Here is a 27199-nt window from a genome sequence, read left to right as displayed (position 1 = left end):
CCGTTGGCGCCGCGAGGCGCGTCGCGCCTCTGCGTGGGCGCGCGGCGCCGCTCTCCTCCCCCCGCCTCTCCCGGCGGGAGGCGCGCGCCGCCCCTCAGGGCGGAGGGGGAGCGCGTGCCCCGGGGTGGGCCGCGGCCGCCCCCCGTCAGGAATGGAGGCGAGAGGCCTCTGGGCGCTCAGACCGGCGCCCGCCTCTCGGGAGACTTCCCCCCGGCACCCGCTGCCTCGGGCCGCCCCCGGTTCGGGGAGGTGAGTGCGGGGCGGAGGCAGAGAGGGACGTGTCCGTCCTGAGGTGTCTGTCCGGCAGCACCGCGGGCAGATGGCAGTCGTCAAGCGAAGTTGCTGGGGAAAAAAAACAAGCAAACTTTTTTTTTTCTCCTTTTTGCGTTTTCAGTTCCGTGCTCTGTGTTACGAATCAGTGTGGCCTCCCAGCCCGGTTTGTCTTTGCTCTGGATGCCGCCGTCTTCCCAGAGCAGACGGACGATTACCTGGGGGGCAGGACCGCAGCGGGACCGGCGCGGTTGTGTCCCTGTCGCGATGGAAGCGCCTTTTGCGCTCCCGATGTTCTCTGGAGCATCCCTTCTGAGAAGTCTCCATTTACCCCTCCCATGCCTTCATCATCCTCCAGGGCTCTCATCGAGAAAGTGCTTCTATCCCTAACTACTTACCATTTTTTGTTTCCAAGTCATAGCTTCAGCTGAGCACCTGGTTTTCTTGCTTGTCTCTTTAAAAAAAACAAAAAACCATTGCTGACCACAGTTTTCCCCCTTCAGAAGTGAGGCAATAATCAGTCCTAATGGACTCCCTGATTTCTTAGACTGGCCAAGCTTGGTGCGATAGGTTGATGGCCAATTTTAAATGCTTAAAGCTGCTGTGAGGGCTCGTTGGAATTGAATCAGGTCGTTGTGCATGGTTTAAAAAAAGCGCGTTCTTGAATTCCCCTCTGCGATTTGTGTTTTGACCAGAGTTCTTGAACTTTAAATTATTCCTGCAGGTTAAGCAATTCATATTTTAAAAGTAGGCCTCTTAGGAGGCGTCGAGTATGTACAAATTGCTTTTCAAGAATATCCGTCTAAATTTCCATTCATTTAAAAGCATTATAATATACTGTGTGGCAAACAAGAGGCTGCATAAAATTCTCACTCTTAAAACTAACAAAAGCAAAACCAAATTGTACATCATATTTGAAGCTGCAAACTGGTTCAACTCTGAAATTACTTGATGATATTTCTTTTCTGCATTTTAATAGATGATTGGTAACTTTTTAGATACATTTATTATTAGGGATAAAAAAAAAAGGTTGTTCCTTTGCTGGTTTTGCCTTTCCGGGGCCAGGTGAACTTAGTATAAAACCACATTAGAAAGTACACAAGTCATCCAGCAGAGCAAATGATTAACTATTGTGCAGTCTTCTATGGAAACCTTTCTTTATGGTGTGTCAGATCATGTTTTACCTTTAAAAGCAGATAAAGGAAAAGGTTGGTGTTAAATTACAGTTGAAGACTTTTTGGTGGGATTTTTTTTTGTTTGGGTTTGTTTGGGTTTTTTTTGTAGGGAGTGGTGAGGAAATTTCAAGATTACAACTTGGTTCAGTCAGTTAATTTACCAGCTCAGCTGGTGACTCACCTGACTGAAGCAAGTCCCACCACTTCTCTCTTTCCTTGTCATATGAGGGTAATAGTACAGAGTTATCTTACAAGGTATTTTAAAGACTAGGCTTGTATCTGTAATTATTATGTGACAGAACACTAGCATTGGTTCATGACCTATATAGAAGTGCATAGCTTTCTTGTTTTGAGATCAGTTAACTTGTGACTAAGCTTTACAGCGGTCTTCTGTTAGAAAAGCTCTCTGTTTTGTACTGTAAGGTGCGTTTCCTTAGCAGAATTCAGGAAGGTGGTAACTTTAATCGGAACTGGTTTTAGTTACTTTGTATATTCCCAGCTGTGTCAGAAGAAAAAAAACATTTCTTTAGCTGCTATGAACAGAGAACAGCTCTTTGATAATTCAATGTTTCATAGAAGAAAAAACACTAACAAACACCTTTAATACATAGAAATGTGCTTTAGTATCTCAGCTGACACATACTGTAAAAATGTGTCTTGCTTCTGTTGATCTTAACAATTCAGTTTAATGTTTCAGTTTAGTAGCAAGAGGGGTGCTTTTCTAATAAGTTTGAGTATACCAGAGCTTCTTTGAATTAGTAGCTTTTTTTAATGGATCCCCTACGTTGACACATTCTGTAAGATATTACTAGTCTTATTCTTACCCTTTGTGTAGGTTTTTTACAAATGTTACAAGGCATCCAAAAGTTTTATTTGAGATAGAAATTTGACAGCAACAGATGCGATTTTATAGCAATGAACTGAAGAATCTGTCTGAACCCTCTAATAAGTGTGGTTTTAGTGTTAGACTTTTTTCAGCACTGCAGGCTTTTTGTTAGTGTGTGATTTTATTTTTTTGTTTCCTTTTTTGATTTGGGGGGTTTGGTTTTTTGTGTTGTGGGTTTTTTTTGTTTGTTTGTTCTTTCTGCAAAATACTTACTAAGAGGCCTTAGAAATGTGGGGTTTAACACTTGGCACTATGTAAACAGGGAGAAGAACAGCCAATGCCTCTTTAGAGCCTTCCAGATGTGTCCTCTAATGGAGAGAACATTTTGCCTTTGCTGGAGGGTGGAAGTAGCTATCTGGATAAGGGAGGCTTTATTTGCATGTTACCCACTGTTTAATGCACCGTTTCTCAGACTTTTGCTAATGCCACCCTTGGGTTTACCTTGAATTTATCTGCGTTCCCTTGATCTCCCTGGGTCAAAATAGCTTTTACTTCAGCCAAGAAATAGCTAACTGCTTTTAGTCATGAAAGTTTACGTTAACAGTTTTGAGGTATTCTTGCCTAAAAAAACCTTTTGAATTTTGAAGTTGGCTTTGAATATAATCTTATTATTCAGGTTCAAAACATATTTGAAAGGGAGCTATATGCAGCAGAGTATCTGAAGTTGCGAAATACTGGTGTAGCGGAGTAAAGAAACTGTGGGAAAGGTGAGATGAAAGGCAATTTTTTTGAGTGCGATAAGTAATCAAGAAAGATTATATATACCATTCGTACCTTTTTAAAAAGCTGAAAATACTGCATAGGATATTGTGAAAGGTGACCTGGCAGTGGAGTAGCAATGGGTGAGAACAGCGAAAGGTAGCAACAGTAAGCATTGGAGTTTCAGACCAAAGCCACCGAGAACTCTTGGTGTGGTCTCTTCGGCTGGTGTAAACCGAGTCCTTAGAGGCTTCCCATCTCTAAAGAACAAGAGCTTCATCTACTAAACGGATGAACTCTACTGTCCCTGGGCAAAAAACAGTGGTGCAAAATCTGAAAGGGAGATTAGTTTGCTGCCTCATCAAGTATGTGATGCTGTAAGAGGATTGGATTTGCATATTCAAGGCACAGTGATTTCTCCTGTTATTGATTACTTAGGATTTTCAACTTAATGCTTGTTGTGTTGCTCTAATTGCCCCTACAACAGTGTTTCGCTAAAACTCTCCAGGTAATTTCATATGGGTTGCAAGGGAAGTATTGGTCATTTCTAATGGGTCAAAACAATGAAATACAGTTTTTTGAGTGAAGGCTGAAGGTCTATTTAAACTTTCAGTGGAATTCCTAGAAATTTAATCTGGTTCTTTACTACCAAGTATTCATGGATCTAAAACTTTAAGTTTTCTGCTGAAAAATATATTTTCATCCTCATTTATTACAGAAAGGTTTGTTGGCTGATAACTTGATAACAAATACAACCAAGCAAGCTTTTCTTCAAAGAAATGTAGTAACATTTGAATGCTAGACCTTCCCCCAGGCTTTCCAGCAGAACTATGTCTATGTATGTGTTGTTTTAGAATCATGGAATGGTTTGGGTTGGAAGGGCCATTTAAAGATCATGTAGTTCCAACCCCGCTTTGCGGGAATTTTTCACTGGATGAGGTTGCTCAAAGCCCCATCCAACCTGACCTTGAACGCTTCTGGGATATAATGGAATCTTGGTATAATGCAGACTTCTTATATTTAGAATGATTTCTCTTTTCTTATGAAATTTTTATAAACAGTTATGTGGACTTGCTTTAGCATTATAAAGGTCTCTTAGATACTTAGATGGTGTTTCAATTTCACTGAATTTCTCAGAAATTAGCATAGTATGAGCATCTGCTTGTGACCTTCTAAATTGGTACTGCCTGTTCTACGTACAGTTGCAGCCATGAACTCTGTTTAAAAACAAGAGTGTTGATATGTTTCAGTGACTGCAATTCAACATTGAACAAATGAATGTAGTATGATTATTTTAATAACAACAGAGTTTCTTACTCGGATAACATTGCTGAAAGAACTTAACGTCAACACCAGATGGCAGTATTTGGTGAGCTTCTGGTCTGTGCCTAGCAAATGAGTTAAGTAGTTTTGTCCTATTTTATGAAAATTCTTCTTGAGAGCTACCAAGATCTCTTTTCCCTGAAAAGTCATTAAAAAACTCTGGAAAAATGAGTGTTTCCAACTGGGAGTTAAAAGCAGACTACCCTGAAGAAGTTTGTTTCCATCTTCCACAATGTCAGAGAGACCAAAAGTTATAATTACTTGGTTAACTTAATGGTTAGCTTTGGGAAGATACATGCCTCTCATAAATGTCTCTCTTACCACCACATATGTCTGTCTTTATTGATAGTTCTTGATAGCTTCCTGAAGAAAACACCTATCAAGTTATTTACCACTTTGGGACTTGAAGTATGCGGTAATCTTTGTGGCTGCGTGGCTCAGGTTAATTTCTTTCATATTCATCCAAGAGAAATAAGTATTTTCTGAAATGTGTTTTGTGTCAGTGCTTGTGTTGGGTTTTTTTTAAGTTGTTTAAAAAAATATTAGTGAAATGTATTTTGGAAACTAGCTGTTTATATTATAATGGTTAAGAGGGGTTTTTTTTGTATTATTAAAGTTATTATCCATTAGTTTCTGGACTCAAGAAGCTGTCTTTCTATTAGTGATCATGCTTTTCACCTCTTTGGGACAGAGAAGTCAGTAAGCAGCTACAAGTTCAGTACAGAAGGAAATTTTGTTTTCTTTTTGACTTAATGTTCGGGTTTTATATTTATTTTTAAAACTGGTGTTCCATGTAGAGACTGTAGAGGCAGAAAACTCATCTACCAATCACTGCTACGCAAGAGGCTTTGCGTTATCTCTTTAGTAACCTCTGGACCTGGCGTGCAGTCTGAATACTCAGAATAACTGCCTGCAGTCAAGAACATGAGTCCTGTTGCTTTGTTAAGGTCAGAGGTTGCCTTGTTGGGAACAGCTGTACTGAAACATAAAGGGCTGTAAGGCCCTTGCTTAACACTGCTTCCCACTGACCTCTGGTTCACCAAATATTCCAGCAAGCAGTGGTGTCATTCATAGGTCCTCATGGCTGTTTTGTATGTCTGTGCTTGGTGGTTGCTGAGGCTGTTAAGTGATGGTTGGAGCTTAGCTTGCAGGTGGTCATTGCAATTATATTGATGCCACTTCAAGATCCATTGATACGTGCTGATAAGGTGTCCTTGGTAAGATCACTTCTTGAATTGTCACTCCTTTTGATAGTTTGGTTGGACAGCAATCTCACTGCACAGCACAAAGTTGGTCCAGTAAGTGTCAGCATTCTTCAGCTGAACGTCTTTCTGCTATAAAGCCACAGCTGGATTGCATTTTTCTCTGTAGAAGCTCCCAGCACAGTATTGTCAGTTCTAGACTGTGCTGTTTCCTTCCCAATTTTCCTGCTTCTTTCTGTTCCTAAAGATTAGTCTTGGGTTGTTTACAAACATACAGAAAATCAAAGTGAGGGTACTGTTTATTTCCTTAACATTAGTTGTTACCCATGTGAATGTGGCAGATTACACAGAATAAACTACTTTGAGAAAATTGTAAAGCAAGAAAAAATGGAGGGCCAGATTTTTCCTCTAAAAGCACGTGCTCATGTGCTCCAAATTAAAAGTTTTATTTAAGAGGGGTAACTTTTGCATCCCGAAATTAAAATATTGTTTTCATTTTCACATGTTATAAAATAAAGATTTGTCCAAAATAAGGAAAAGAGGAGTCTCTGTAGAGAGGTTATCCTGAATCAAAAGCTGGTTTTGAACATGTGACATGTAAACTGCTGTGAGGCTGACAGATGAGCTTGAATATAAAAATGTTAGAGTTGTACTTTCTTTATAATGAATGAAATCAGTATTCTGTTTTCAAACTTTGAACCTCATTACGACACCTTTACCTCCTTTCTCCCCATTCCTCATGATTCTTGGTCATTTTAAGTGTTCGCTTTGTAGGATTTAAATAAATTTGTATTGGTTATAAAGCTACAAGAAGGGAAGAATATCTAGCAGTAAAAGGATATTTTAAAAACAGTAAATGTGAGTGTACCGCTTCTATTAGTTTTGGTTTTATGTGGTAAAGAATGATCAGGAAATTTCACATATGGTATATTTCAAAAAAGCTGTGACAAAGTTATTTTAATAAGAAAAATGAATGCATGAATTATTTAAAATAGTTGGTGCAACTGTTCCTGTTAACTAATCCAGGCACTTGGAAGGCAATTACACTGAGCTTTGACAACATTGCCAACCCGCTGCACAGCGCCTTATGCCAAAAGCTATTGTTGTTTTATTGACCACGTTCACCATTACATATGCATATGAAAAAACAGAGGCATTTTCATCGGGATTACCCTAATAGCATTAAGAGATTATTTTTTAAATTTCCCTGGAAGGAAATTCACTTAAATGAGATTACTTATTACTTGACTGGTTTCCTATCATGCTGCTATGTTTAGGTAAGTGGAGTCCATTAGAGTATAAAGTTTTTTTAAAAACTGATTTTATACATTAATGATTTCAAATAAAAGAGAAGTACTATATTTGTGCACAGCTTCTTTTGAGAAAGTAAAGTCGATGTTCTGGTTAGGAGAGATAACACTTTTTGTCCCTCTTGGTGGCCCCCCTAGTGTCACCATTAGTTGCTAATTACTTGCAAACAAATAAACAATTAACTCCTCGTGCCTCTTGGTGGGAGAGTTTTCATTGACATGCTAAAACTTTCTAATAAAAGATTTTAATTAATGACGTGGCAAATCCAACCCCTTTGTCAACATAGCTATAAGGAGGACTTGTGGAGAAATGCAAGTACAGTATACATGCTATGCTGGCTGAAGGTGACAGCATGGCAAGTACATCGCTATGTGCTGCTAATCCATCAGCGTCTCAGAATCTTCGGAAAGTGTCTGGTTTTGTAGAAAATAAAACCACACAGTGCTCATTTTCCATTGAAAGTATTTTGGGACTGGAGCAGAAAAAAGATGGCATTCCAGCTGTGAAACCTCACAGACCATGGATGGATGCATGCACCAACTTGGGTAAGTCAGCAGTCTGTTTTGTAACCTCTCAAGCTTTTAATCCTTTAAAAGTGTATATATTTTCATGTTTCTACTGAAAACCAGTAAATTAAAGCTCTCGTTTGCTTGCTTTTTCTAGTTTTAGGTGATGACAGTAATCCCCATCTGCAAATCCCTGTTGTTTCCTATGAAAATCCATTATTTCATGCTAACGGTAATCCAGTGCAAGAGGAAAAAGTTTTGAAATGTGAAAGATATTTTTCAGTCACTGAAAGGCTTTCTTTCAAACGAGAATTGAGCTGGTACAGGGGTAGAAGACCAAGAACTGCATTCACTAGAAACCAGGTAGGGATTTTTTCAGTATTTAATAAATGAACAACAAAGTTTAGTAAAATGTTAGCAGAAGCCTGTAACAGCTAACTAATTCAATATGATGTAGCTCTGCAGAGAGAAATGTAATCAGGAACTAGTGTAAATTAACAGCAGTGTTGCTAATTTTGCACACCTGTGTTTATGCATGGAATCAGAATTGTGCTAATGCTCCTTGGAAGTCTCCTGTTGAACAAATGAAAGTGTTTTTTGTATTTTCTTTATTACTGTTATGAAGTTAGTGATAACTATTCAACAAGTGTGTTTTAATATCCTTAGATTGAAGTCTTGGAAAATGTTTTTAAAATGAACTCCTACCCTGGCATTGATATTAGAGAAGAGCTAGCTCACAAATTAGATTTAGATGAAGACAGGATCCAGGTAATTAAAAATTTATTTGAACTTTTCTGTAATTCAATCTGTATGTACTCTGTGGTTATATAAATAAGTTTGACAGCAGTAGCAATAATTTTAATAATCTCAATTTAAGACAATGTACATTTATACATGTGGTACGCCTTCAATGATTTGTGAAATGTCAACCATTGAATTCCTTCTGAAATCTTAAACCTTCTTCCATAGTGTTGATTCATCACTATAATATTTCCATGATATCTGCTCTATTAATCTCTAGGTATCATGTGCAGAACTTGATCATTTGTTTCCACGTTTTAAAATCATGTTTTTGTTATGCTTGTCACCGTATTTGAAAAACAAATTTGAAACGTATAAATACTGAAATAATTTGTATAAGCATGTAAGTATTTTGTGAGACTATCAGTAGAGAATGCATGTGTTAAACCAATGTTTGAGCCTATGTTTTCATTTGGCCAAAAGCAAAATCTACTCAGGGATTTTAATTATTGATTTCCAGGTAGTCCAATGAGATAAGAAGCATACAATAAACATTAGAATTTGGGCCTCACCTTGATGTTTATTAAGCTTTTGATGCAAGTATTATATTGGGGTTGATGGGAAGCTTGATGCTGCGTTTATGAGCTGAAGAAATAACTTCTTATCTAATAAGACTTATGTGAATTCCAGATGCTCAGGATCTTCCAGGGTCTGAATCAGTATCACTGAAGTTAATACTATTTTTTATAATAATTACAGTGAAGCTGGTCCTCACTTTCCAGTTAAGCTGGGGATATTATTTTCTTTGTCTGTGGTGTTAAAATTATTGCAGTTAGCTACATGCCATCATCTGCAGGTTTTAAATTTGTGTTAAACTTCCAAATTACTGTCATTATACAAAATACTGTAAAGTTGTGTGAATATTTTTAAGTTTCAAAGCTTTCTCTGCTTACAGTGCTGTATTTCTGATAAGATGCCTTTTCTTTCAATTTTAGATTTGGTTCCAGAACCGTCGTGCAAAGCTGAAAAGATCACACCGAGAATCTCAGTTTCTGATGGTGAAAAATACTTTCACCTCCAGCCTGCTAGAATAGAAAGAAGGATGGTTTGCTGTTACGGTACTACAATAGAACATGAAGAATTATTGGAATTTTCATAACTTGTATTAAGTAATGATGATATATTAATTATGATTTTTATCCCCAGAATTGAAAGTTTATCATAATTTTCATTCAATAAACTGTAAATACTTGAAGTATTATTATAATCTACTTTTTGTCGAAAAAGTTAACTTTTCCTATATATTTTAATAAGTATTTTCAGATATTTTTGCAGTTTAAAAAAAATCCAAACCCTAGGTTGCACAAGATTTTCAGCTAGTATGAATTACTGCAGCTTAACTGAAAATGGCTGAACAAAGCTTCATGGTTTTAAAAAAAACTCTGTTTAAAGTCTGAAATACATAGTATGCAAAATAGATTTTGCTACCTGAAACAGATTGTGTGTTGCACTGGAGTTTAAATAGCTTATTTACACAGAGTATGATAGTTTTCATAAATAACGTAATTTTTAGAAAAAGGTATCTCAAATGGAAGGTCTACTATTCAACTGACTGTTCAGTTTGAGTAATTGTTTGGTGAAAAGGTGAAAATTATAATCTAGTTTTTGTATCATATTTTAATTAATTTAGGATATTTGCCTATTTAATACTTCAACTTGGATATCTCCTCTCTTGTCAGTTGTTCCAGTTATGGAAGTTGCCCTATTATCTTTTAATGACAGAATGCAGCATTTCACAGGAGCAAATCATTTGGGACCAGGTATCCAGATCATTGCCATTAATGCTGTTGAATTAATTTATATCAAACCGTACATGAAAGTTAATTATCCTCATATTTGATATTCAGCCTGAAGTCAATATGCATAAGGAGAGCCTTATGCAAAAAAACAACCCTTCATGGCCATGATGTGGGAAAACGTTGTAAGTACGGGTTTACCCTGCTCCTTGTCCAGCAGAGCTTTAAGCACTTGCTGGAAGTTCTGGTGTCCTTCAATGAGAATTCAGCCTGTGTTTTACTAGAGGTAAAAGAGGGTACTAGGTGGTTCAGCAGAAGCACTGACTTTTAAATGATATTTCAGTCTGTAAATCTGAAAGAACCAGTAAACCCAAAGAATTTAGACATAAAGCTTTGTTAATTGTGTTTTCCCAATTTCACTTGGCTGACTTGAAAATTAAGTTTTATTTTGAAACAAAATTATTTGTTTCAGTTTTTTTACTATTGTAAATATAGTTTTATCTGATTTAAAAAAAAAAAGGAACATAAAGAAAAATTCTGGAAACTAAAGAGAAGAAATGATGCGAGTGCTTATGATGTTCAATTTGGTTTTATCTAATTCAGAGCATAGATCTCAGACTATCCCACATTGAAGGAACGCCTAGCCACTGAGCTATGATTTTGGTTTCCAGATTTCTTGTGGAAACAGTTTTGCTTTATACAAAGTACTTTGATATTCACTGGAGGAAGAATGTGAGACAAAGTCTTCAATCTGCATACCTTGGCATTAGGCTCATTCACAGTCTGACACTCAGCCTCTATGGAGTCAGTTAGGACACCCAGGACGTAGAAATCAGCATATTATTATTAATATCGGCTAAATGTAAATACCAATAAGGGGGTGGGTGGAAATCCATAGATTCTTCTTGTGTTTTAGTAGTGCAAATACAGTTAGATGGTTCTTGACTTGCACTTTATGGTTTAATAATGATAAAATGATAACAGTTTAGTTTTTTTCTGGCATGTTACTTTCAATGTAGTGCAGTGTCTAAAAGAGGTAGGTATTAAAATTTTAAAGGCCTGTCTCTACTGCATCCAGACATTTTCTGATTCCTCTACCTCTTCTAACATGCTCTGCTTTTCCTTCAATTTTTGTTCTTTCTTAGGATATCTCTATACATTTCAGGTGTTATAATGGATGATTTAACATAGCTTTGCTGAATGTTTGCAAGGTATTGCAAAATGCAGTTAGTTTAGGATTTTATGAGATAACATTGTACTTGTTATATCATGAAAAAACAAGTATTCCTCTTCCTTTCGTGATGCTTGTGTCCATATCTGCTGTCCTGTAGAATGAAAGATAAGTTTGAGAAAAAAGGGGGTGATAGAAAAACCTTAATTTTATGTAGTCTCATATTAGGAAAAGCTAAAGGGAAGGATGATCTGACTTCCGTCCTTAGTTGGTATTTTGGATGATAGGTTCTGATATTAGAATTTAAATAAAAACCATTTCTATATTTTCGGAAAAAAATAACTGAAAACCTGCATTGCTTTAGAACCAGACTACAGGTATTTGCCATTTTGTGTCTTTAACTTCATGGGCTCATTGCCTTAATTTTCATAGTACCCCTAAAATCTTTAGGGTTTTTTTTGACTTTGCTCCTGGAAATCCTATTTTAGTGTGAAAAGAACAAACTTTTATCCAATATTGTAATGTTAATTATTCATGCTTTGTTGGATTCAGGAAGTAACATTACTAACTGAACTTCTGTTGTATCCTGCATTCAGAAATACTTAAGAGAACATTCACAATTAAAGCAATTTAAATGGAGCCAAATCCATAAGGAATAGTTTTTAGAGAAATTGGAATCTCAATTCAGATACCTACCTGATCTGGTAAAGGTAAAGACAATATTGGGAATGCATGAGTTCTATTTTGTTTTTCTTCTCACCTCAAAACATATATTGCCCATAGCTTAACCTTATTGCAGGTAATTTGAAACTATTGTCTACTTTACTGCTGGAAACGAGGTTTCCAGCAGCAACAGATTAGACTAATCTGTACAGATTGATGCCTAAGAACCTTACTCTATTATCTGGCAAATACCTAAATACACCTAATGTCTCTTATAATGGAACTTGTCTCAAGTGACGGAAGTCTGACAAAGCAATTAAAGAGAAGGAGTAGAATAGTAGCAGAATAATAATAGCACCAGTCCTGGTATCCAGCTCTCAATTAGCAAATGTTACCAGAAGGATGATTGGTGTAAGGTACTAAGAGTGTCACATGTACTCCTGAGGGGCAAAAAGTTTAATAGCATAATTGCGTTATTTGCTTCATCTTGGCTTAGCTTGTTCTTCCTAAAGGAAATGCATCAACAAGTTAAAGGAGAACCTCTAACTTTACATTTATGCCTATTTTGACCAGCATGGGTTTAAATTGTGGCCATCACTTTCTTAAATACAGATGAATTTTTTTTCATCTAAAGAAAAAAATAAATTAGCCTGAACTTCACAGGATTTTCTAATATTGTTCTTGTGATAATAGGCGGTTTTCTGGACTACCTTGGGAATACATGTAATACGCTGTGTTACCTGTCTAGGCACAGCCAGTCCAAATAACAACAGTGGATGAGACTATGTCAGGGGAGGCCACCATGCATGCTGAAATCTGGTCCTGCTCCAGTTTTGCATACTTTGCCTTGTAGTGTTTCTGTTTGTCTGTCTGCCCCTCAGAGCTGTGATCAGAAAAGTCTCAGTCTTCTTGGTTCCTGCTCTTGACTTAAGCTTTGTGAAGCCACGGCCTCCATTACTTCCAGCCACATTGCCTTGCATTGGCTCCAGTAATCATTTGGCCTTGTGATAAACCGATAAATTTACTAGGATGGCGAAAAACTGTCCTAGCAAAACACGTGGCTAGTTGTAAGACTTCTCCCTCTTAATATTGGCAAGCTGTTATGTCAACATCCATCAACAACTACAATTTAGGGTAGGGTCAGGTTGATAATGGACTTCTGTCATTGGCTGTAATGGCACTTAAACATTCTAGTAGTGCTTTCCTGAAATGGGCCCAGTGCCTGTGACCCTAATCAGGATGCTGGGTTGCATAATTGTTTGTTTTAAATTGATATTCTTCTCTTAATTAGTGTCTCTATCTTAATTTTTTTTTCTAACCACAAACTTCAGCAATGCCCAGTGCTGCCCAAAAAAAGATGAACTATGCTCATGGTCTAAAAGCAAATGCAAATTAATTTATGCCAAAGAGCAAATGCTTCCAAAGTTCCATTGTGATATTATTACTGCAATATATATAAAAGCATAGATTGAAATTTAGTCTTTAAATTACCAATGTTATCATTGAAAGCCCAGATTGAGAACACCATTCATTAAACTGTCATTTAAAATTTTGAATTTGCAATTATTTAGTTTATCAAGTCTATGCTTACAAATAGCAAGCTAGCACAATAGCAAATGGTATGTTATTATTTTCCTGGTGTGTGTGTGTGTACATCTACATTTCTGCAGTTGTTCAAAGTTTTGTATTGAAAATACTTCTAAAGCAGCAAAACCTAGGACTATTTATAGTTGTATGTAAGAAGATTAATGCTGTGTTCATAACATTATTAAAAGGAAATGTGGCTTTAAAAATCATCCAGCATTTATATGACTGGATTTAACAAAAGACTTCCACAAAAGTAGTGTAAAATCATTTGCAAACACCTTAAAATTAAGCTAATTTTAAACAGCTGAGATAACTCTCGGGGTTAACTAGTAATTCTAGAATCAAAGGTTTTTAGAAATTGGTTGTAAAATAACTTTCTTATTATTCTTTGGATTGTCTTAGTTTTGTTATCGGTTGTTAGGTTGAAGCTCTCTGTCCCTTCATTTTAAAGGACTTAATATTACATAATTGGGTGAGAAATATAAGGTATTTTAATTTCAAAAATACTTTTGAACAATGGTGATTGACCTAAATTATTATTTCATGTCCAGTTACTTGTCTCATGAATTAGTCTTGACCCAGAATCCTATTCTGTTACTTTTATTAGCGCTATTTAGAATATCTCATACACTTATTTGATAATGGAACAGGAAAAAGACAAGTAGTAATGATTATTATGTGAGGGGGAGCTGGGGCTGTTGAGCATCTTGGGGGCAGGGAGGGGACCCATCTGATTGCATTACAAAGGATGCTTGTGGGGTCATAATGGGCAAACAGGATTGTTAGTAAGGGAGAGGAATCTAGGGCTGTTGAGGAGCCATCAGTTCTAAATTCTGTGGTGGGGGAATAGTCCCTTGACTTGCATGACATGAGGGGGAAAGGGTAGAAAGAAAATGTGGAAGACCAGTCTTTCTGTTTTGGGCAGGCAAAGGTGATAGTGGTGTGGGCCAGCAGTATTGTCTTAGACCAAATCAGGAGAATCTCAGAAACTGTGAAGCGCTGTGTTAGCGTGGCACAGCATTAGCATTGCAGTTCTGCTCTCTTAGCTTGACTAGCAAAATAGAAAACTAATCTGATATTTGTTGAGTTTAGAAGCAATAAGTTAATTTTATTCTAATACCTGTTTTTGCAGGATGCTGTTTATTAGCAATGTGGTAAGAACATGATCAAAAATGCTTAGGGATTATACAGGCTTTGATGTAGCTGTATAATTGCTGCTGAATTTCATACCACCATGTATGTTTTATATTTGATCATATGAATGGGATATGGTGCTGGTATTTGAGTGATGGAACAAGAGGTGCGTTGCCTGTGCCTTAATAAAAAAAAAAGAAAAATAAAAAATGCAAAGAAGAACAAAAAAGCAGTGAAATAATAGATTTTTTTGTGTTTTGATCCATGTTGTAAATCAGTTGGTTTAAAGTGTAGTGCCTTTAGCAAACAGAGTATCTGTTAATTCAAACAGGGCACAAGTAATGCTTTTGACATCAATTTTCAAGCATGGTCTTCTGGTTGCGATGTTGCAAGGATCTGTATGTGTGGTCTGTAAATCATACAATCGTGGAATGGTTTGGGTTGGAAGGGACCTTAAAGATCATCTAGTTCCACCCCCCTGCCCTGGGCAGGGACACGTCCCACTAGACCAGGCTGCTCAAAGCCCCATCCAGCCTGGGCTTGGACACCTCCAGGGATGGGGCAGCCACAACTTCCCTGAGCAACCTAATATGATACCATACCTGGATTAGGAGGGAAATACGTATCCCTTCTTTTTAGATTTACAGTCCAACGTTTTGTTTTTCCTAGCTCCTAAACCAGGTTTTCCTTTGCCACTGTAACGTTAGAGAACCCAATGCATCACCCTTTTCCTTGTGCAATTTGGAGCAAAAAGGACAAAAGCTAGCTGGTTCCCTTCATTAATTAATGAAGTTCCCTTCATTAAAAGTTATCTACATTATTAGTCTTGTAATTAACCATTATAAAATTTTGGGAATGTGCCACTTTTAAGTTACATATGCAAGCATGCATTTCAAATTCCTTAACTCAGTGACCTTTTAAAAAAATTCATCTGTAACCTTGCACCAACTTAATTATTGTACCTTCTTTTTTCTAATCCTTTCTTGCTGTTTTAACACCAAATTTTTGTTTTACCAGTCCATGTCATTTTACTATTCTCAAGGTGGTAAGAGCCTGTCCACAATTTCTAGATTCTGAGGCAATCTTTTGTCTATGTATAAACAAATTATGTTTTATATATTAAATGAAAATGAATATATATATTTTAGTGATAGATTTCACACTTTTTTAATATTTAGAATTGTATTGCATCCATCATAGTACTACTGCAAAATACCTTGGGATTCAGTTTCTATGAATGATGTCATATTAGGGAAATAAAGAAGATAGCAGATCAAATATTCTCCATTAAAGATTGCTGGCTATATATTAGCTGCATCTTAAACACCTTGCTTTTTCATATTAAATTAGACTTTAAATTCATAAATCTTGAGAGTTATAATGGTCTGTATTTGAAATGCCCATAAAAATGCTGGTCTGCTTTTGCCCTCTTGTGGCTAGATTTTATAATTACAGTCCTACATGTTCTGAAATTAACTTTTGAGTAAAATCTGCAGACATGAGTTAGGCTGTGGGTAGACAGAATCCAGCAGGTGATGACCTATTTGAACTGTTGTACAAACTTTGTATGTGCATACAAATACGTGATGTTAGGCCTGATCTTCAAAGGTTCTGAGTGGTCAATATTAAACTGAACCTAATGAGAATTGGTGGGTCCTTAATATTTTTGGTAGTCTGAACACTTATTAATAATTAGCTATGACCTTAAGAATTCAATTTTGGGCATCCAACCTTTTAAAATCTTGCCTCTGGATTAATTTAGGCTGCTTTCATTGAGCACATGTTTATAAGACTGCCCACCATAGTCAGTTTATGGTAGCAGAATTTTTTTACATGTCAGAAAGCACTTGACAAAGCGGCCAGTAATTCTAAAAAAAACCCTCTCCCCTTATAGTGTAAAACTTAGAATGATTTCTGGTACAATATCTACTAATATAATTCTTTCATAATAAATACGATGTTGATAATGCAAAGGTTTGCCATGTAGGAACACTTCTTACCACCAGACAAAGCTTATTACCACCAGACTTTTCATTTATCAGTGTTTTATCACATTAGAAAGATAAGAAATGACTTTGTGCTGTTTGAAAACTGGGCATTTCTTAACAGTTTGTCTTGCATTTCAACGTGTTCAGTCAGGGTAAAATATCAAAAAATGTGATGGTATCTGCTTTATTTTCTTTCTTAATTCAAATATTTGTAAGTTACCAGATAGATATTTGGATATGAGGCATACAGTGAAATGCAATTCTCTCACTTCAGAGCTGGAACAGCATCTTATTCTGTGCTACAGGATGTGACTATCTGACAATATAATTGCAAATTGCTCTAATTAATTTTGACCGAGAAAGGAAGTCATAGGGAAGCATTCTAATGAGGCATCAGCATTGCCGTTAGAATGCAGTTGGCTACGGCTAGATATTTTCTTGAAACATCAGTCAGTGACGTGGAAAACCTCCTTTTCTTATAGACATTCTTGTTTAAATGAGAAAACTGATCCAATCTGTCTCTTCTTCCTCTGCAAACATATGGTCTTGGGCAATAAGTTTTATCACAAATTACAGTGTAGTAGGAGTGGTGTTTTCCGTGATTGTTACTATTATAATCTAATTAGAAACAAATAATAATTATCTATTGTAACTTATATTAACATGCATTAACTTTCTATGTTCGTATTAACAAATCTTGTTCCTTGTGTTTGATCAGTCTGTTCTTACCTGCATCTTTCGCTTACTCTTTCTTTTACTCAATCTTGACATCTGACTGCTTCAAATTTTTGTTTTAAAAGAATGTGCCAGATTGTAGATAGAGGGAACCTCGAGTTTGTTTGTTTGAGAGGTAAGGCTGTCAGCAACGATTGTCATTCCTAACAGGGCCCTTCCTCTTTTTTTTTTTTTTTAAGCCCAGTCTTGTAGAATTGCTGTGGATTCTCTTGTAAATCTGCTATAAAATGCTTTAAAATTCTTCTCTGAAATATTGTCATGTGTCTATCATATAAACAAAGATTGCAATTTCCAGCTTTGGTATTTCCTTTTGTTTGTATATTTCCCTTTGTGGGAGTAGCATGAGGTGCTATTGACAAAGTGCTTCCCAGTCTTCCACATTGTTACACAGGAGTAAGATTATTCTTTAAAAATTCTTCTAGCCACGTTCCTGTTGTTCTGTAACACTATCTGTTACTAGTGTCTCTATGCATTTTAATTACAAAGATCTTCAAAACATTTTCTTTAGCCTTAATTACCCTTAGCTTCTTGCCTCAAATAACAAGTGATGTCATCCTGACGTGCTTGAGCAAATAGCTCTCCCTCAGTTAAATGGGACAGGGTTTAAGGCAGGTTATGCTCAGTGAGGGATCCCTTAGCGTGCTAGGATTAATTTTGCAGACAGCGCCACAGGATGCTGTTGAATTTCAGAAGAGACTGTTAAATCAGGTTAGGGTTGTTCCCCCCACCCTACCCTCCTCCCCTATATTTCTCTGCAGAAGGAAAATGACAGGCTGTCTGGATGGAAAGTATTGTGCTGTAAAAAGAAAGGGTTGAGAGTAGAAGTAAAATTGAGAAACTCTTGTAAAAATGTTACTTTATTAACTTCTCTAGCATTTATTCAAGCTGCATTGTGGGGATCTTGATTTGCATTTTTAATAGTTGATTGAGATGAAATGCTTATATTGCAGAAAGATATTTTGAAATTGAACATTAAAAATGATTCAATTATTGCTAAAGAATAAGTCATACATAACTTTAGGGATACAGTTGTTGTTTTGGAATATTTCTAATTCTGCAGCATTTTTATTGAAAAATGACTCTTCCATGCAATTTTTAATTTTCTTTGCATCACAAATATACTTTTCTCTAAAAGTGCGGTTTCGTATTACTCCTAATCCAGTGTAACAGAAGACTACCGCTGAAAGATGCAGTCCTGCCCTGCTCCCTCTTTTCTCCAAAACGACATGTGGCCACAGAGAAAGTCACTTCAGCATGCTTTTGGAGCAGGGAGGAGTGTATTTGGTGGCACATCAGTAGAGTTGGATCATCTCAGAGGACCAAGCTGTCTGTTCCTTTATTATATTGATATGAATAAACAGATGCAAAACTAAACAGAAATACAGAGAGCTGACATTTGACTGCAAGCATTCTGAGCCAGCAGAAGAAGTCGGCCTGTACACAATACAGAGAACTGTGAGGTCTGGGGAGTGGTAACGTTATGTGAAGATTTGCATCCATGGATCACCGATAAATTGTTATTTTGATGGTGATCAGGGATAATTTTCATATAATGACTGTTTGGTTTATTTCAGTCAGTTCCTTTTCACCATAACTTACATCTGATGCTGACTTGAGCCTTTAGGAATACAGGATTGATACTTCCTTGGTCATTAAGTGCAATTTCCTGTAGAAGACATTAGGTCACCCAGAAAGGTCACAAGACCATTCACTCCCTACTCTCTGAACTCTACAAGCCTCAAAACATCCCCGAGTACTTGAAGATAGACTTGAGACTTTTAAGAAAAAAGCTCACGCATGACAGTGTGATGTAAAAAGTGAGCAGGAGAGAAATATTCCTGCCAGTACACTACAAGGGATTCTCTAACGTCTACCTTATTGAGCATTAAGGACTGGAGGCTCAATTTCAGGACTCGTAAAGCGTCTGGATGTAGAAGTGGTGGCTGCCAGTGTCAAAGCAGAATTCTTGCATCTAATTCCACTTTCAAGTCCCATCTGGACACAGCAGCAGCTATTCCAGGAGTGCCAATAAATGTTTGGACACAGTAGGAGGCAGCTGGCTGCCAGGACAGCGTGCTGTGCTCTTTGCCACTCGTGAGATAGAAGCAGACGGTTGGCTGGAATTGTTCTGGAGGCTGAATCCGGGCTCCGTGGCCTACACTATTTTAAGCACCCACTGGTAATGTCTGGATGACCTTAGGAAGCAGAGTCTGTGTCCATAGAAAGCAGCAAATTAAAAACAAAAAACACTACACCCAGGGGTCTTTTCCTGTCCTCCTGGGGGCAGAGTCTTTCCTGACTCCAAATCTAATTATTGGTTTAGCCTCGAGCATGTGTGCAAGACATAAAAGCAGGCATCTTTATGACTCTCTGCTTATGTTTCCCCATCTATAAAATGGGACTAGTAATACAGATTTTTACTTTCTGAACTCAGTGCTTTTCCATGACGTTTTGTCACATTTCTCAAGGCCTAATGATTTAAAAGTTGCCTTCAACAAGGTAAGTATTCCTAACAATTGATAGATTTGATTCAAACTTCAATTCAGTTTTATGGCGTGGGGATACTGTCTTACCAGTTGATAATCTTTCACTTGAGCTTAGCCAGATCTTTTGAAACTATGCGATGCTATAATATAAAGATTCCATCAGAATAGAATTTTTGGGACCCTTGACACTGGTGGGAATGTTCATGTCCTTGCTGGGAGCGTCCACATCCATTTCACACTTTCTAATTTTGTTCTTAAGGTTTGATATTAGAAGATCTTTCTTCCTCCTTTTGATGTGAGATATTCATTCCGTAGGTAAAACAGCCATGTGTAAGTGGGACACTTTTAGTGTAAGTAGTTATTTTCAAAAGATCTGGTTTTCTGTCTTCCAGCATGTGCCAGATGAAGTTCCAGAAGACCCTCCTCTTGCGGGTTTTCTTTTCTGGGATCTTATTTGTGCTTTTGTGGAGAGTGAGATGATACTTTGTGATTCCAGACCGGTAAGAGGTTTCTGAGATGCTGCTGATCTGTTAGCGTACTGTCTGCGTGGTTCACCATAGCTCATCCTCATTTCCTAACGGCAGCTGGTGTTTATCTATAGCAGAGGCGTGATATTGCGATAGTCGTGATTGTCTGACTTAGCTAAATACTTCTACAAGCATGATGTGTGTTTTCTGTCCCAAAAGTGAGCTGTTTTTATAACTCCTTTTGCAGTCAAGATCAGTCTCTCTTGGGAGAGATTTCAGTGCTAGAAATATGAAGTATGGATGGAGCATACAACTTCCAAGTCTAAGAAGGAATTTTTGCTGAGCGATAGAAAAATTCAGTAGGGAATGTTTAACCATATTATCAGAACTTTTCATTACATGAGTTTTCATGTTTTTGCAGGAACTGATTTCTCACTGTCCCCTCCATCTGGGAACAGCTGCTCGAGGGAAGGAAAAAAAAGAAATTGTTTTTCAGCTTTAAGCAAGAAGGTAGAGTGGCAACCGAAACCAGCTGTAGAATGCATGATATTGATACCCGTGACTTTTGGATGTTATGTGTTCTGTGCTATTTGGAAACAAGAGACTGTTGTGAAAAGGACAAAATTGTCTAGAGAAAAGCAGAGTCCCCACAGCCACTTCTACCCTTCCACTAGCTAGCAGCATTTCGGAGAATCTAGCTAAAAGCGTTAACTGCTGTCATTTGATTCGCACCTCTCCCCTACCCTTTTCCACAAAAGATTTTGGTGGAAATGATTCTAAAGGCTTACAAAGCAATGAAATACTTCTATATTCTCTCAGTTCATTCCTGTTAGTAAGTTTGACATGGTGGCAGTATGAGGATTATTTTTTTTTCAGATGTGTAATTTTGTTATTAGCTGAAGCTAAACTCTTGGGAAGGGGGCACCAACAGTGATTTTGTCTGATGGCATCTTTGCTTTGTGCTAAGAAGCTGGTGGTCTTAGTAAATAAGACCAATCATTTTGCTGCTTTCTGGGTGCTGCCAGTGTAATCAGCGGTAGCTGGGAGTTCTTCAGTTATTCTGCTAGCTAGGAAATGTCACTGTTCATTCTGTATCTTTGTTTATATTAAAATCGCTGTAGGCTAATGCATCAATAGCACAGATAATGCTATTTTTCCCCTATTTCTCATTTAAAAATTTCAGCTTCTCCAGCAGTCTAGATCTCTGCTAAGAGACAATGCCAAACAGATTTCCCCGTGGTTTAGGAGATCTGTTTGCAGAGCTGTGGAGCTGTGTTCAACAGGGAGCCACTGCTTGTCATAGGTGGTTATGAGCAACAGAGACACTATTGTCCTGTAAATAAATTGTACATATGTCTTCCTTTCTTTAGCCATGATGTTGTGTTGCTTTATGTTCTTTGTAATGCATTAAAACATAAAAGGGCTAGTTATTTACAGTTTATACAGCCTGACTTGATTAAAAAAAAAAGAAAAGGCTTATATAGTTTTCAAGCCTGTTTGGTCACTTCTGAATAATGCAAGGAGAAAGTAAAGCAAGATTACCCAGGTAGAAGTGTATGGCGTACAGCGAAAAAACATGTGCTACACTTCAATTTTGGTCTGACCTTAGCAAACATCTCATCATAAAATCAGTGAAATCCCACCTATAGAATGACTAGTCTTAATATTCCCTTTGTCAGAATTCCAGCCTGCAGGGGCAATGGAGATCAAAAATAAGCATCGTTTCTTCCCAGAGCCTTAAAAGGACTATGGCCTGATGTCCAATTTGTGCTAAAAAATGTTTACTGGCAAGAATCTAATTTCTGTTCATGTCATAGTGAAGGGCTCTGAGCGTCCTCAAGTCACAAATCTGTTTTCAAAGGTGGTTGTGAGTGCAAGAACTGTGATTCATCAACTTAAGCAGTTTAAGAGAGTTTTGTTGTATTATTTTTGCTAATAGTCACAAAGGATGGAAAACCCTATGATAGGTGTAAAACCAGTACTAGTTTAAAAACTACCACCTGGTCATGTTTCCTTTCAACCGATGGGTTAGTGGTGTTTTTGCTTACTATTTTAATCCAAACCATAATGTCTTTTATAACAGTGATGGGTGTATCTCTTCAATTAGGATTGTGGTTTTGTCCATTATTAATCACAGCAACAGCATGTGCTAAGATTTTCAAAAATAATTGGAGTCAAGTGATGTGTAAAGGTGAGGTATGGGAAGGCCCTGTGCTAAAACTGGGGTTAGGACACCTTGGAGCGAATCGTTAGACCTAATAAGCCCTGAAGTCCCTTCCAAGCCCAATTGTACTGCAGTTCTGTGCTTTGGAAGGGCCTCGGGCTTCTGTCTCTTACACGATTTTGAGAATTTTGGGCAAGGGGCTTGCAATTGGCACAATTCACGGATATATCAGAGCAGCTTGCATTTGGGATTTATTAGAAATGTGATTTATTTTCTTTTAAAGAAAAAAGTTTTGGATGTAGCATGTAACTGTAGAGACTCCAGTGGAAGAAGGGTGAAGTATTTATTGCTACCTCCAACTTCTGTTGCTGCGATAGCGTATTCCCCCGCCTCGCCTGCCCTAATGTTTCGTGCGTTGCGCTTTAATGGTTAGAGACGCCTGATTGATTTTTGGCCTGTGGCCCTGATCTTGCCAAGCGTTTGCAGGAGGCTCGGCGCTGTCACCCCCCTTCCATTGTTGCCGCTGCCCCCACAGCCTGCCCGTCCCCGCCGCACAGTGTGTGTCCTCCCTTCCCCTCCCCTCCGCGGCCCGGGCCCGGCCGAGCCCCCGCCCGCCCCCCGCCCCCGGCGCGCATGCACACAGCGGCGGCGGCAGCCCCTCCGCCCCCGGAGCCGCCGGGCTCGCTGCAGACCATGGCACCTGGGCTGAGGCTCGGCTCCCTCCTCTTGGCGCTCGTCGCCTCTTTCGGCGGCCGGCAGCTGGCCGGAGGAGCCGGCGGCAGGAGGGGGGGGGCAGCGGCCGATGCTTGCGGAGGGAGGGTGAGTAGAGCGCGGCGCCGCGGCTGGGTTGCCCTGGCCGGCGGGCGTGTGCGGGGAGCGGGGCTTTCCTGCGGGCTGCAGCCTTTCAGGGGGGACGGCGGGGGGTTCCCAGCCGCGGGTGCGGGGCCCTGGCCCGCGGGCGGGCGGCACAGGTGGGACGGGCGCTTCCCCGGGCGGGCTGGCAGCGGGCGGGGGGGGGACGTGGTTTCTGCGGCTCGTGAGGCTGCGGTGCCGCATCTGGTGGTGAATTTGCGGGCGGGAGAGAGGGTGGCATTTCCCGGGAGAGGGGTAGTTGCTGGTTCCTCGCCCGGGGGAGGGAGGCATCTTGTGAGCAGCGAGTGTGAAGAAGTCACTCAACAGGTCTCTCACCGCCGGCGAGCTGCCCTTCCTGAGCGCGACCTGCGCTGCCGGGAGGATAAAAGCCGTCACTTGGGCTTTGTTATTTTAATGATGCGAGGCCGGCTCGGGGTCTTAGCTTCAGGCCTGGTCATTATACAGAGGATGTAGGAAATTTACGGGAGGGGGAAGGGGGGAGGAAGGTGATAAAACGTTGTGTTACTGGGCTTTGCCTTTTGTTCCTGTTTCTGGTGCATCTAGCCGTCGGACTTTTCTTGGTTGCTTTTTCTTTTTTGATGCTTATAAAAAACTTTTGAGTTGTGTGGTTTGGTTTGGTTTTTTCCTTTCTCCTGACGTCTGGTTACAAACGCAGTTGAAGCGTGGTGATCCAGGAACACCGGCGGGAACACAACTGACTTTCATTGCTTTTCCTTTTTGTTAGACTGTCACTAAGGATTTTCTTGGTTTCAGATCAGATCTTTTGAGAACGTTACTGCAACACACGGTTCAGAAGTTTGTAGGGCATAGTGTAGAAAGGCGAAAAGGTTGGAAAATGTGTAAAAGAAGAGTGTGGAAAAACAAACTTCAAACACGAATAAAGCTTGAGACCTAAATCTTGTGTGTTAAATGGAACTGTTGAAGGTTTAAATTCCTCTACTAGGTCTTTTTAACTGACAATTAGGAATAAAATGTTTTGGCTCCCTGTGTCTATTGTATGTTTCACCAGACGTAGGCAGGATTCTCCACATGCTCATAGCGATCACAGTGTATATTTCTGTCAAGTTTTGCATCAGCTATTAAGTAAATTAACACTATTAAAAGTAATAACTCTTGATTAGTGTATTTGTACGTTTATAGAAATATCCAGATGCAGTTTGTAGTGGATTTATTTTTACTTACATAATTAATGTCATTGTGTGTATTAAACTTGAATGTAACACAATATAATTCTTTTAATTATTTTGACTGGCTTTTAGATCAGTAAAAATTACACTCTTTCCGAATAGCATAAACTCCCCTTTGTCTTTATTGCTCACAACAAATGCAACATTTTAGCTTATTAAATATTTGTACTAGTTTCTGTTTTCATTATATTTTCATCTTCAAGTTCAGACTTCCCTATCCAATTTATTAGATATCTTGTCTGATTGTTTAGTTATAATTTTATAGTCTGGTTTTGTAATACCAATATTGGTTATCATTGCCTGCAGAATCCAGGCAGGGCAGCGTGTATTAGAGTAATGACTGCAGGATGGTACCCATTGTCTCAGTTATGTGGTATTTATCTTGGTCTGCATGTAAGTTTTGAGTAGACTTGACATACTATTAAATGACTGATGGCCCCTCTAACACATTGTCTGCTCTGGAGCAGAGCTGCCTTTGAAGTAGTACCCTGTAGGAAGTAGAGAGGCTATTTGCTCTATTAAAATTCCTTGGTATTTCCTCTGTTTAACCACAGGCCGCTTCCCCTCTGCCACTCTAAACACTGCAGGGACACTGACTGATTGAAAAGACACAAGCCCTGAAGTAATTGTGTCCTATTCAAATAGATATTCTTATTGCAGGTTATTTATAAGTAGTGTCTAATTAATGTATGTTAAGGGCATGAATAAATCTTAACATTCTATATAGAGAAGTAAAAATGTCTAGTGTGCATTAAATGAAGCAGTTGAATTGAGGTAATTCTCAATGGCATGAATAAACAATGTAGAAAAATATCAGTTAACGTTTAATAGTTGGTTAAGGAGAAATAAAATGTAGATACCTGGGTGTTTGTATGTATATTTAGATAAACACGTGTTGGATATTTTCCTCTGCTAAAACTGAGAATGTGTGGTGCCCTTCCCACCTCTCATGAATCTTCTTTTATTGTTTGAGTGTTGTTTTTGAAAATCTGCATTCCATCTTGGTAAATTTATACAAGTAATGCTCATTTTCTTTTCACTCTACAAAATATAGTTTTAAGTTTCCTTAATATTTTGCAGCAGTAAAAGCTTGACTTTGTGAAAGCGTGTTACTGGAGTATCTTTAAAAGAGTGTGATGAGGAAGTATTTGGTGTTTTGATTCATAGCTCCTGAAACTACTCTTAATAGCTAATGTTTTCAAAACATAAACCGTTTAGATGTGTGCTTTTTTTTTTTTTTTTTTTTTTTACAACTTACATCGCAAAATATATGCCTGTAATACTTCGGCATTCGTCTTGCAAGCTCAACATATGTCTGCAGCAGGAAAGCAGTTAACATCAGGACGAGGAACTTGACATTACTGTTGCTAAGAATTAACGAGTGATTTCAGTGGATCCAGGATTTTAGAATTTGGATTGACTTTGCTAAGTCTAGGATTTCTTTCATTGATGTTTAACAAAAATTTTAATGTATTCCTACACTTAATGTTATTTCAGATTAAGGTAGAACGTTTGCTTAAAGCAGAATAGTATTGCAAAATAGCTTTCCATATGGATGGTCTTACTACATCATATGCATACCTTTATCCAGAAAAAATAAATCAGGGAAGGGCCTCTTTTGATCTAGAATAAGTACGTCCACATGGGGAGCTATTCTGGAAAAGTAGTCTCTGAATTTATTTCATCCTATAAACAAGCCACGAGGTGTACAGGGAAGACAGGCTTGTGCTCTGATGATGATTTGAATATATTTCAGATTCATTTATTCAGTGTTAAACACATGAGCAACTTTATTCTCAAGTTGTTTTGTAGATTCTAATGGGACTACACACATGAGTAATTTTTTTCATATGTTTAATTCCTCTGAAGTTCCTGGCACCGAACCGTGTGCAGTATAAAGCTTAAATTTAATGAGGCTGTATGATGAGAAAAAATAAATAATACAGCATTTTAGCAAACCTTTTTTTTTTCTTTCTTTCCCTCTTGTTAGCAGGGAGTTGTACCTTCCTTTGCTCTGCTAAGCGAAGCTTATCAGCCATACTAGGGGTCTCTGTTCCCGTGCATTCTCCCCTGAAACTCTCCCTGTGTCGTCTTCTATGCTCTTTATTTAAGAAGCTTTCAATCTCCTTTTCTCTTTCATAGCAAAGACTGTGAAGATCCCCATTTCCTACCATTCCACTATCAGGAGCTCTGCCCGTCTCATTATTCTTTAGGCTCGTGCTGCTGTGTCCCTACATTTATCTCCTCAAGCATCCCTCCCAACACACACTCATTCTTCTCCACAGCTAGGATTTTTCTAAGCACAGAGCTAAGTCATACTGAAGTAATTTTCCCAGCTAAATATATGTCTTGGGAACTTTGTTTAAGAGGAAGAATACCTTGTAAAATGGTAAGAAATAATTTACTGGAGTTTAAATTCCTCCCTTTGTTTCTTGTTATTTTCCAACAGTTAAAAATCATATTTTCTCATGGAGAGTATTCAAAATTTTTAAGGGGTATTGGGCAGAAGACAGACCTGAGCTGAAGCATGGTGGAAGGTGTTAATGTTTGCCATCAGGGGTTCTTTAATCTATAGACGGTTCCAGAGTTAGTTGAAAGCTCTGCAGACCAGATGCCATCCTATTTTTTTATTTTTTTTTTTAATTTTTAGAATCAATAGATTACTCTCCACTGGCGTATAGAACAATGTGATAGCATTTTAGAATTGATTAGATGTGTCATTTAAAGCTTAGTGCGTGTCTCTGATGAGACATAATGCAACATGTCGAGTGCAAGGCTTTGCAAGCATGGTCAGTCATGCAGGTAGGCATCTGTAGTACTTTTGTTTAGCTTCGA

At 38.3% G+C, this 27199-nt stretch overlaps 2 protein-coding genes across 7 annotated transcripts in view; both read left to right on the top strand.

Annotated features, from left to right (window-relative positions):
• Positions 1–110: 110 nt before the first annotated feature.
• On the top strand, positions 111–9317 carry HESX1 (HESX homeobox 1). Of its 5 annotated transcripts, none has more exons than XM_054216523.1 (5): positions 111–249; positions 7153–7411; positions 7530–7735; positions 8039–8140; positions 9109–9317. In XM_054216523.1, the coding sequence occupies exons 2-5, from the start codon at positions 7198–7200 to the stop codon at positions 9205–9207; spliced, it is 621 nt and encodes a 206-aa protein (XP_054072498.1). In that variant the 5' UTR covers positions 111–249; positions 7153–7197; the 3' UTR covers positions 9208–9317. The 5 variants fall into 5 exon arrangements, with proteins under 5 accessions (XP_054072498.1, XP_054072496.1, XP_054072497.1 ...); XM_054216521.1 differs by having other exon boundaries at positions 123–249; positions 4703–7411; XM_054216522.1 differs by having other exon boundaries at positions 175–1478.
• IL17RD (interleukin 17 receptor D) overlaps positions 125–27199 on the top strand; it is a 72984-nt gene continuing 45909 nt past the window's right edge. The window contains exon 1 of one of the 2 annotated variants that reach the window (XM_054216517.1): positions 125–249. The gene's annotated coding sequence lies outside the window, so the exon portion shown is untranslated. Of the gene's footprint in view, positions 250–22999; positions 23124–27199 lie in introns of those variants that run through there. The other variant, XM_054216516.1, reaches the window with a different exon arrangement.

This window comes from Rissa tridactyla, chromosome 10 (assembly GCF_028500815.1).
Source record: "Rissa tridactyla isolate bRisTri1 chromosome 10, bRisTri1.patW.cur.20221130, whole genome shotgun sequence".
NCBI lineage: Eukaryota > Metazoa > Chordata > Aves > Charadriiformes > Laridae > Rissa > Rissa tridactyla.
Note: the sequence above shows the minus strand (reverse complement) of the source record. Positions and strands in the feature narration are given on the sequence as shown.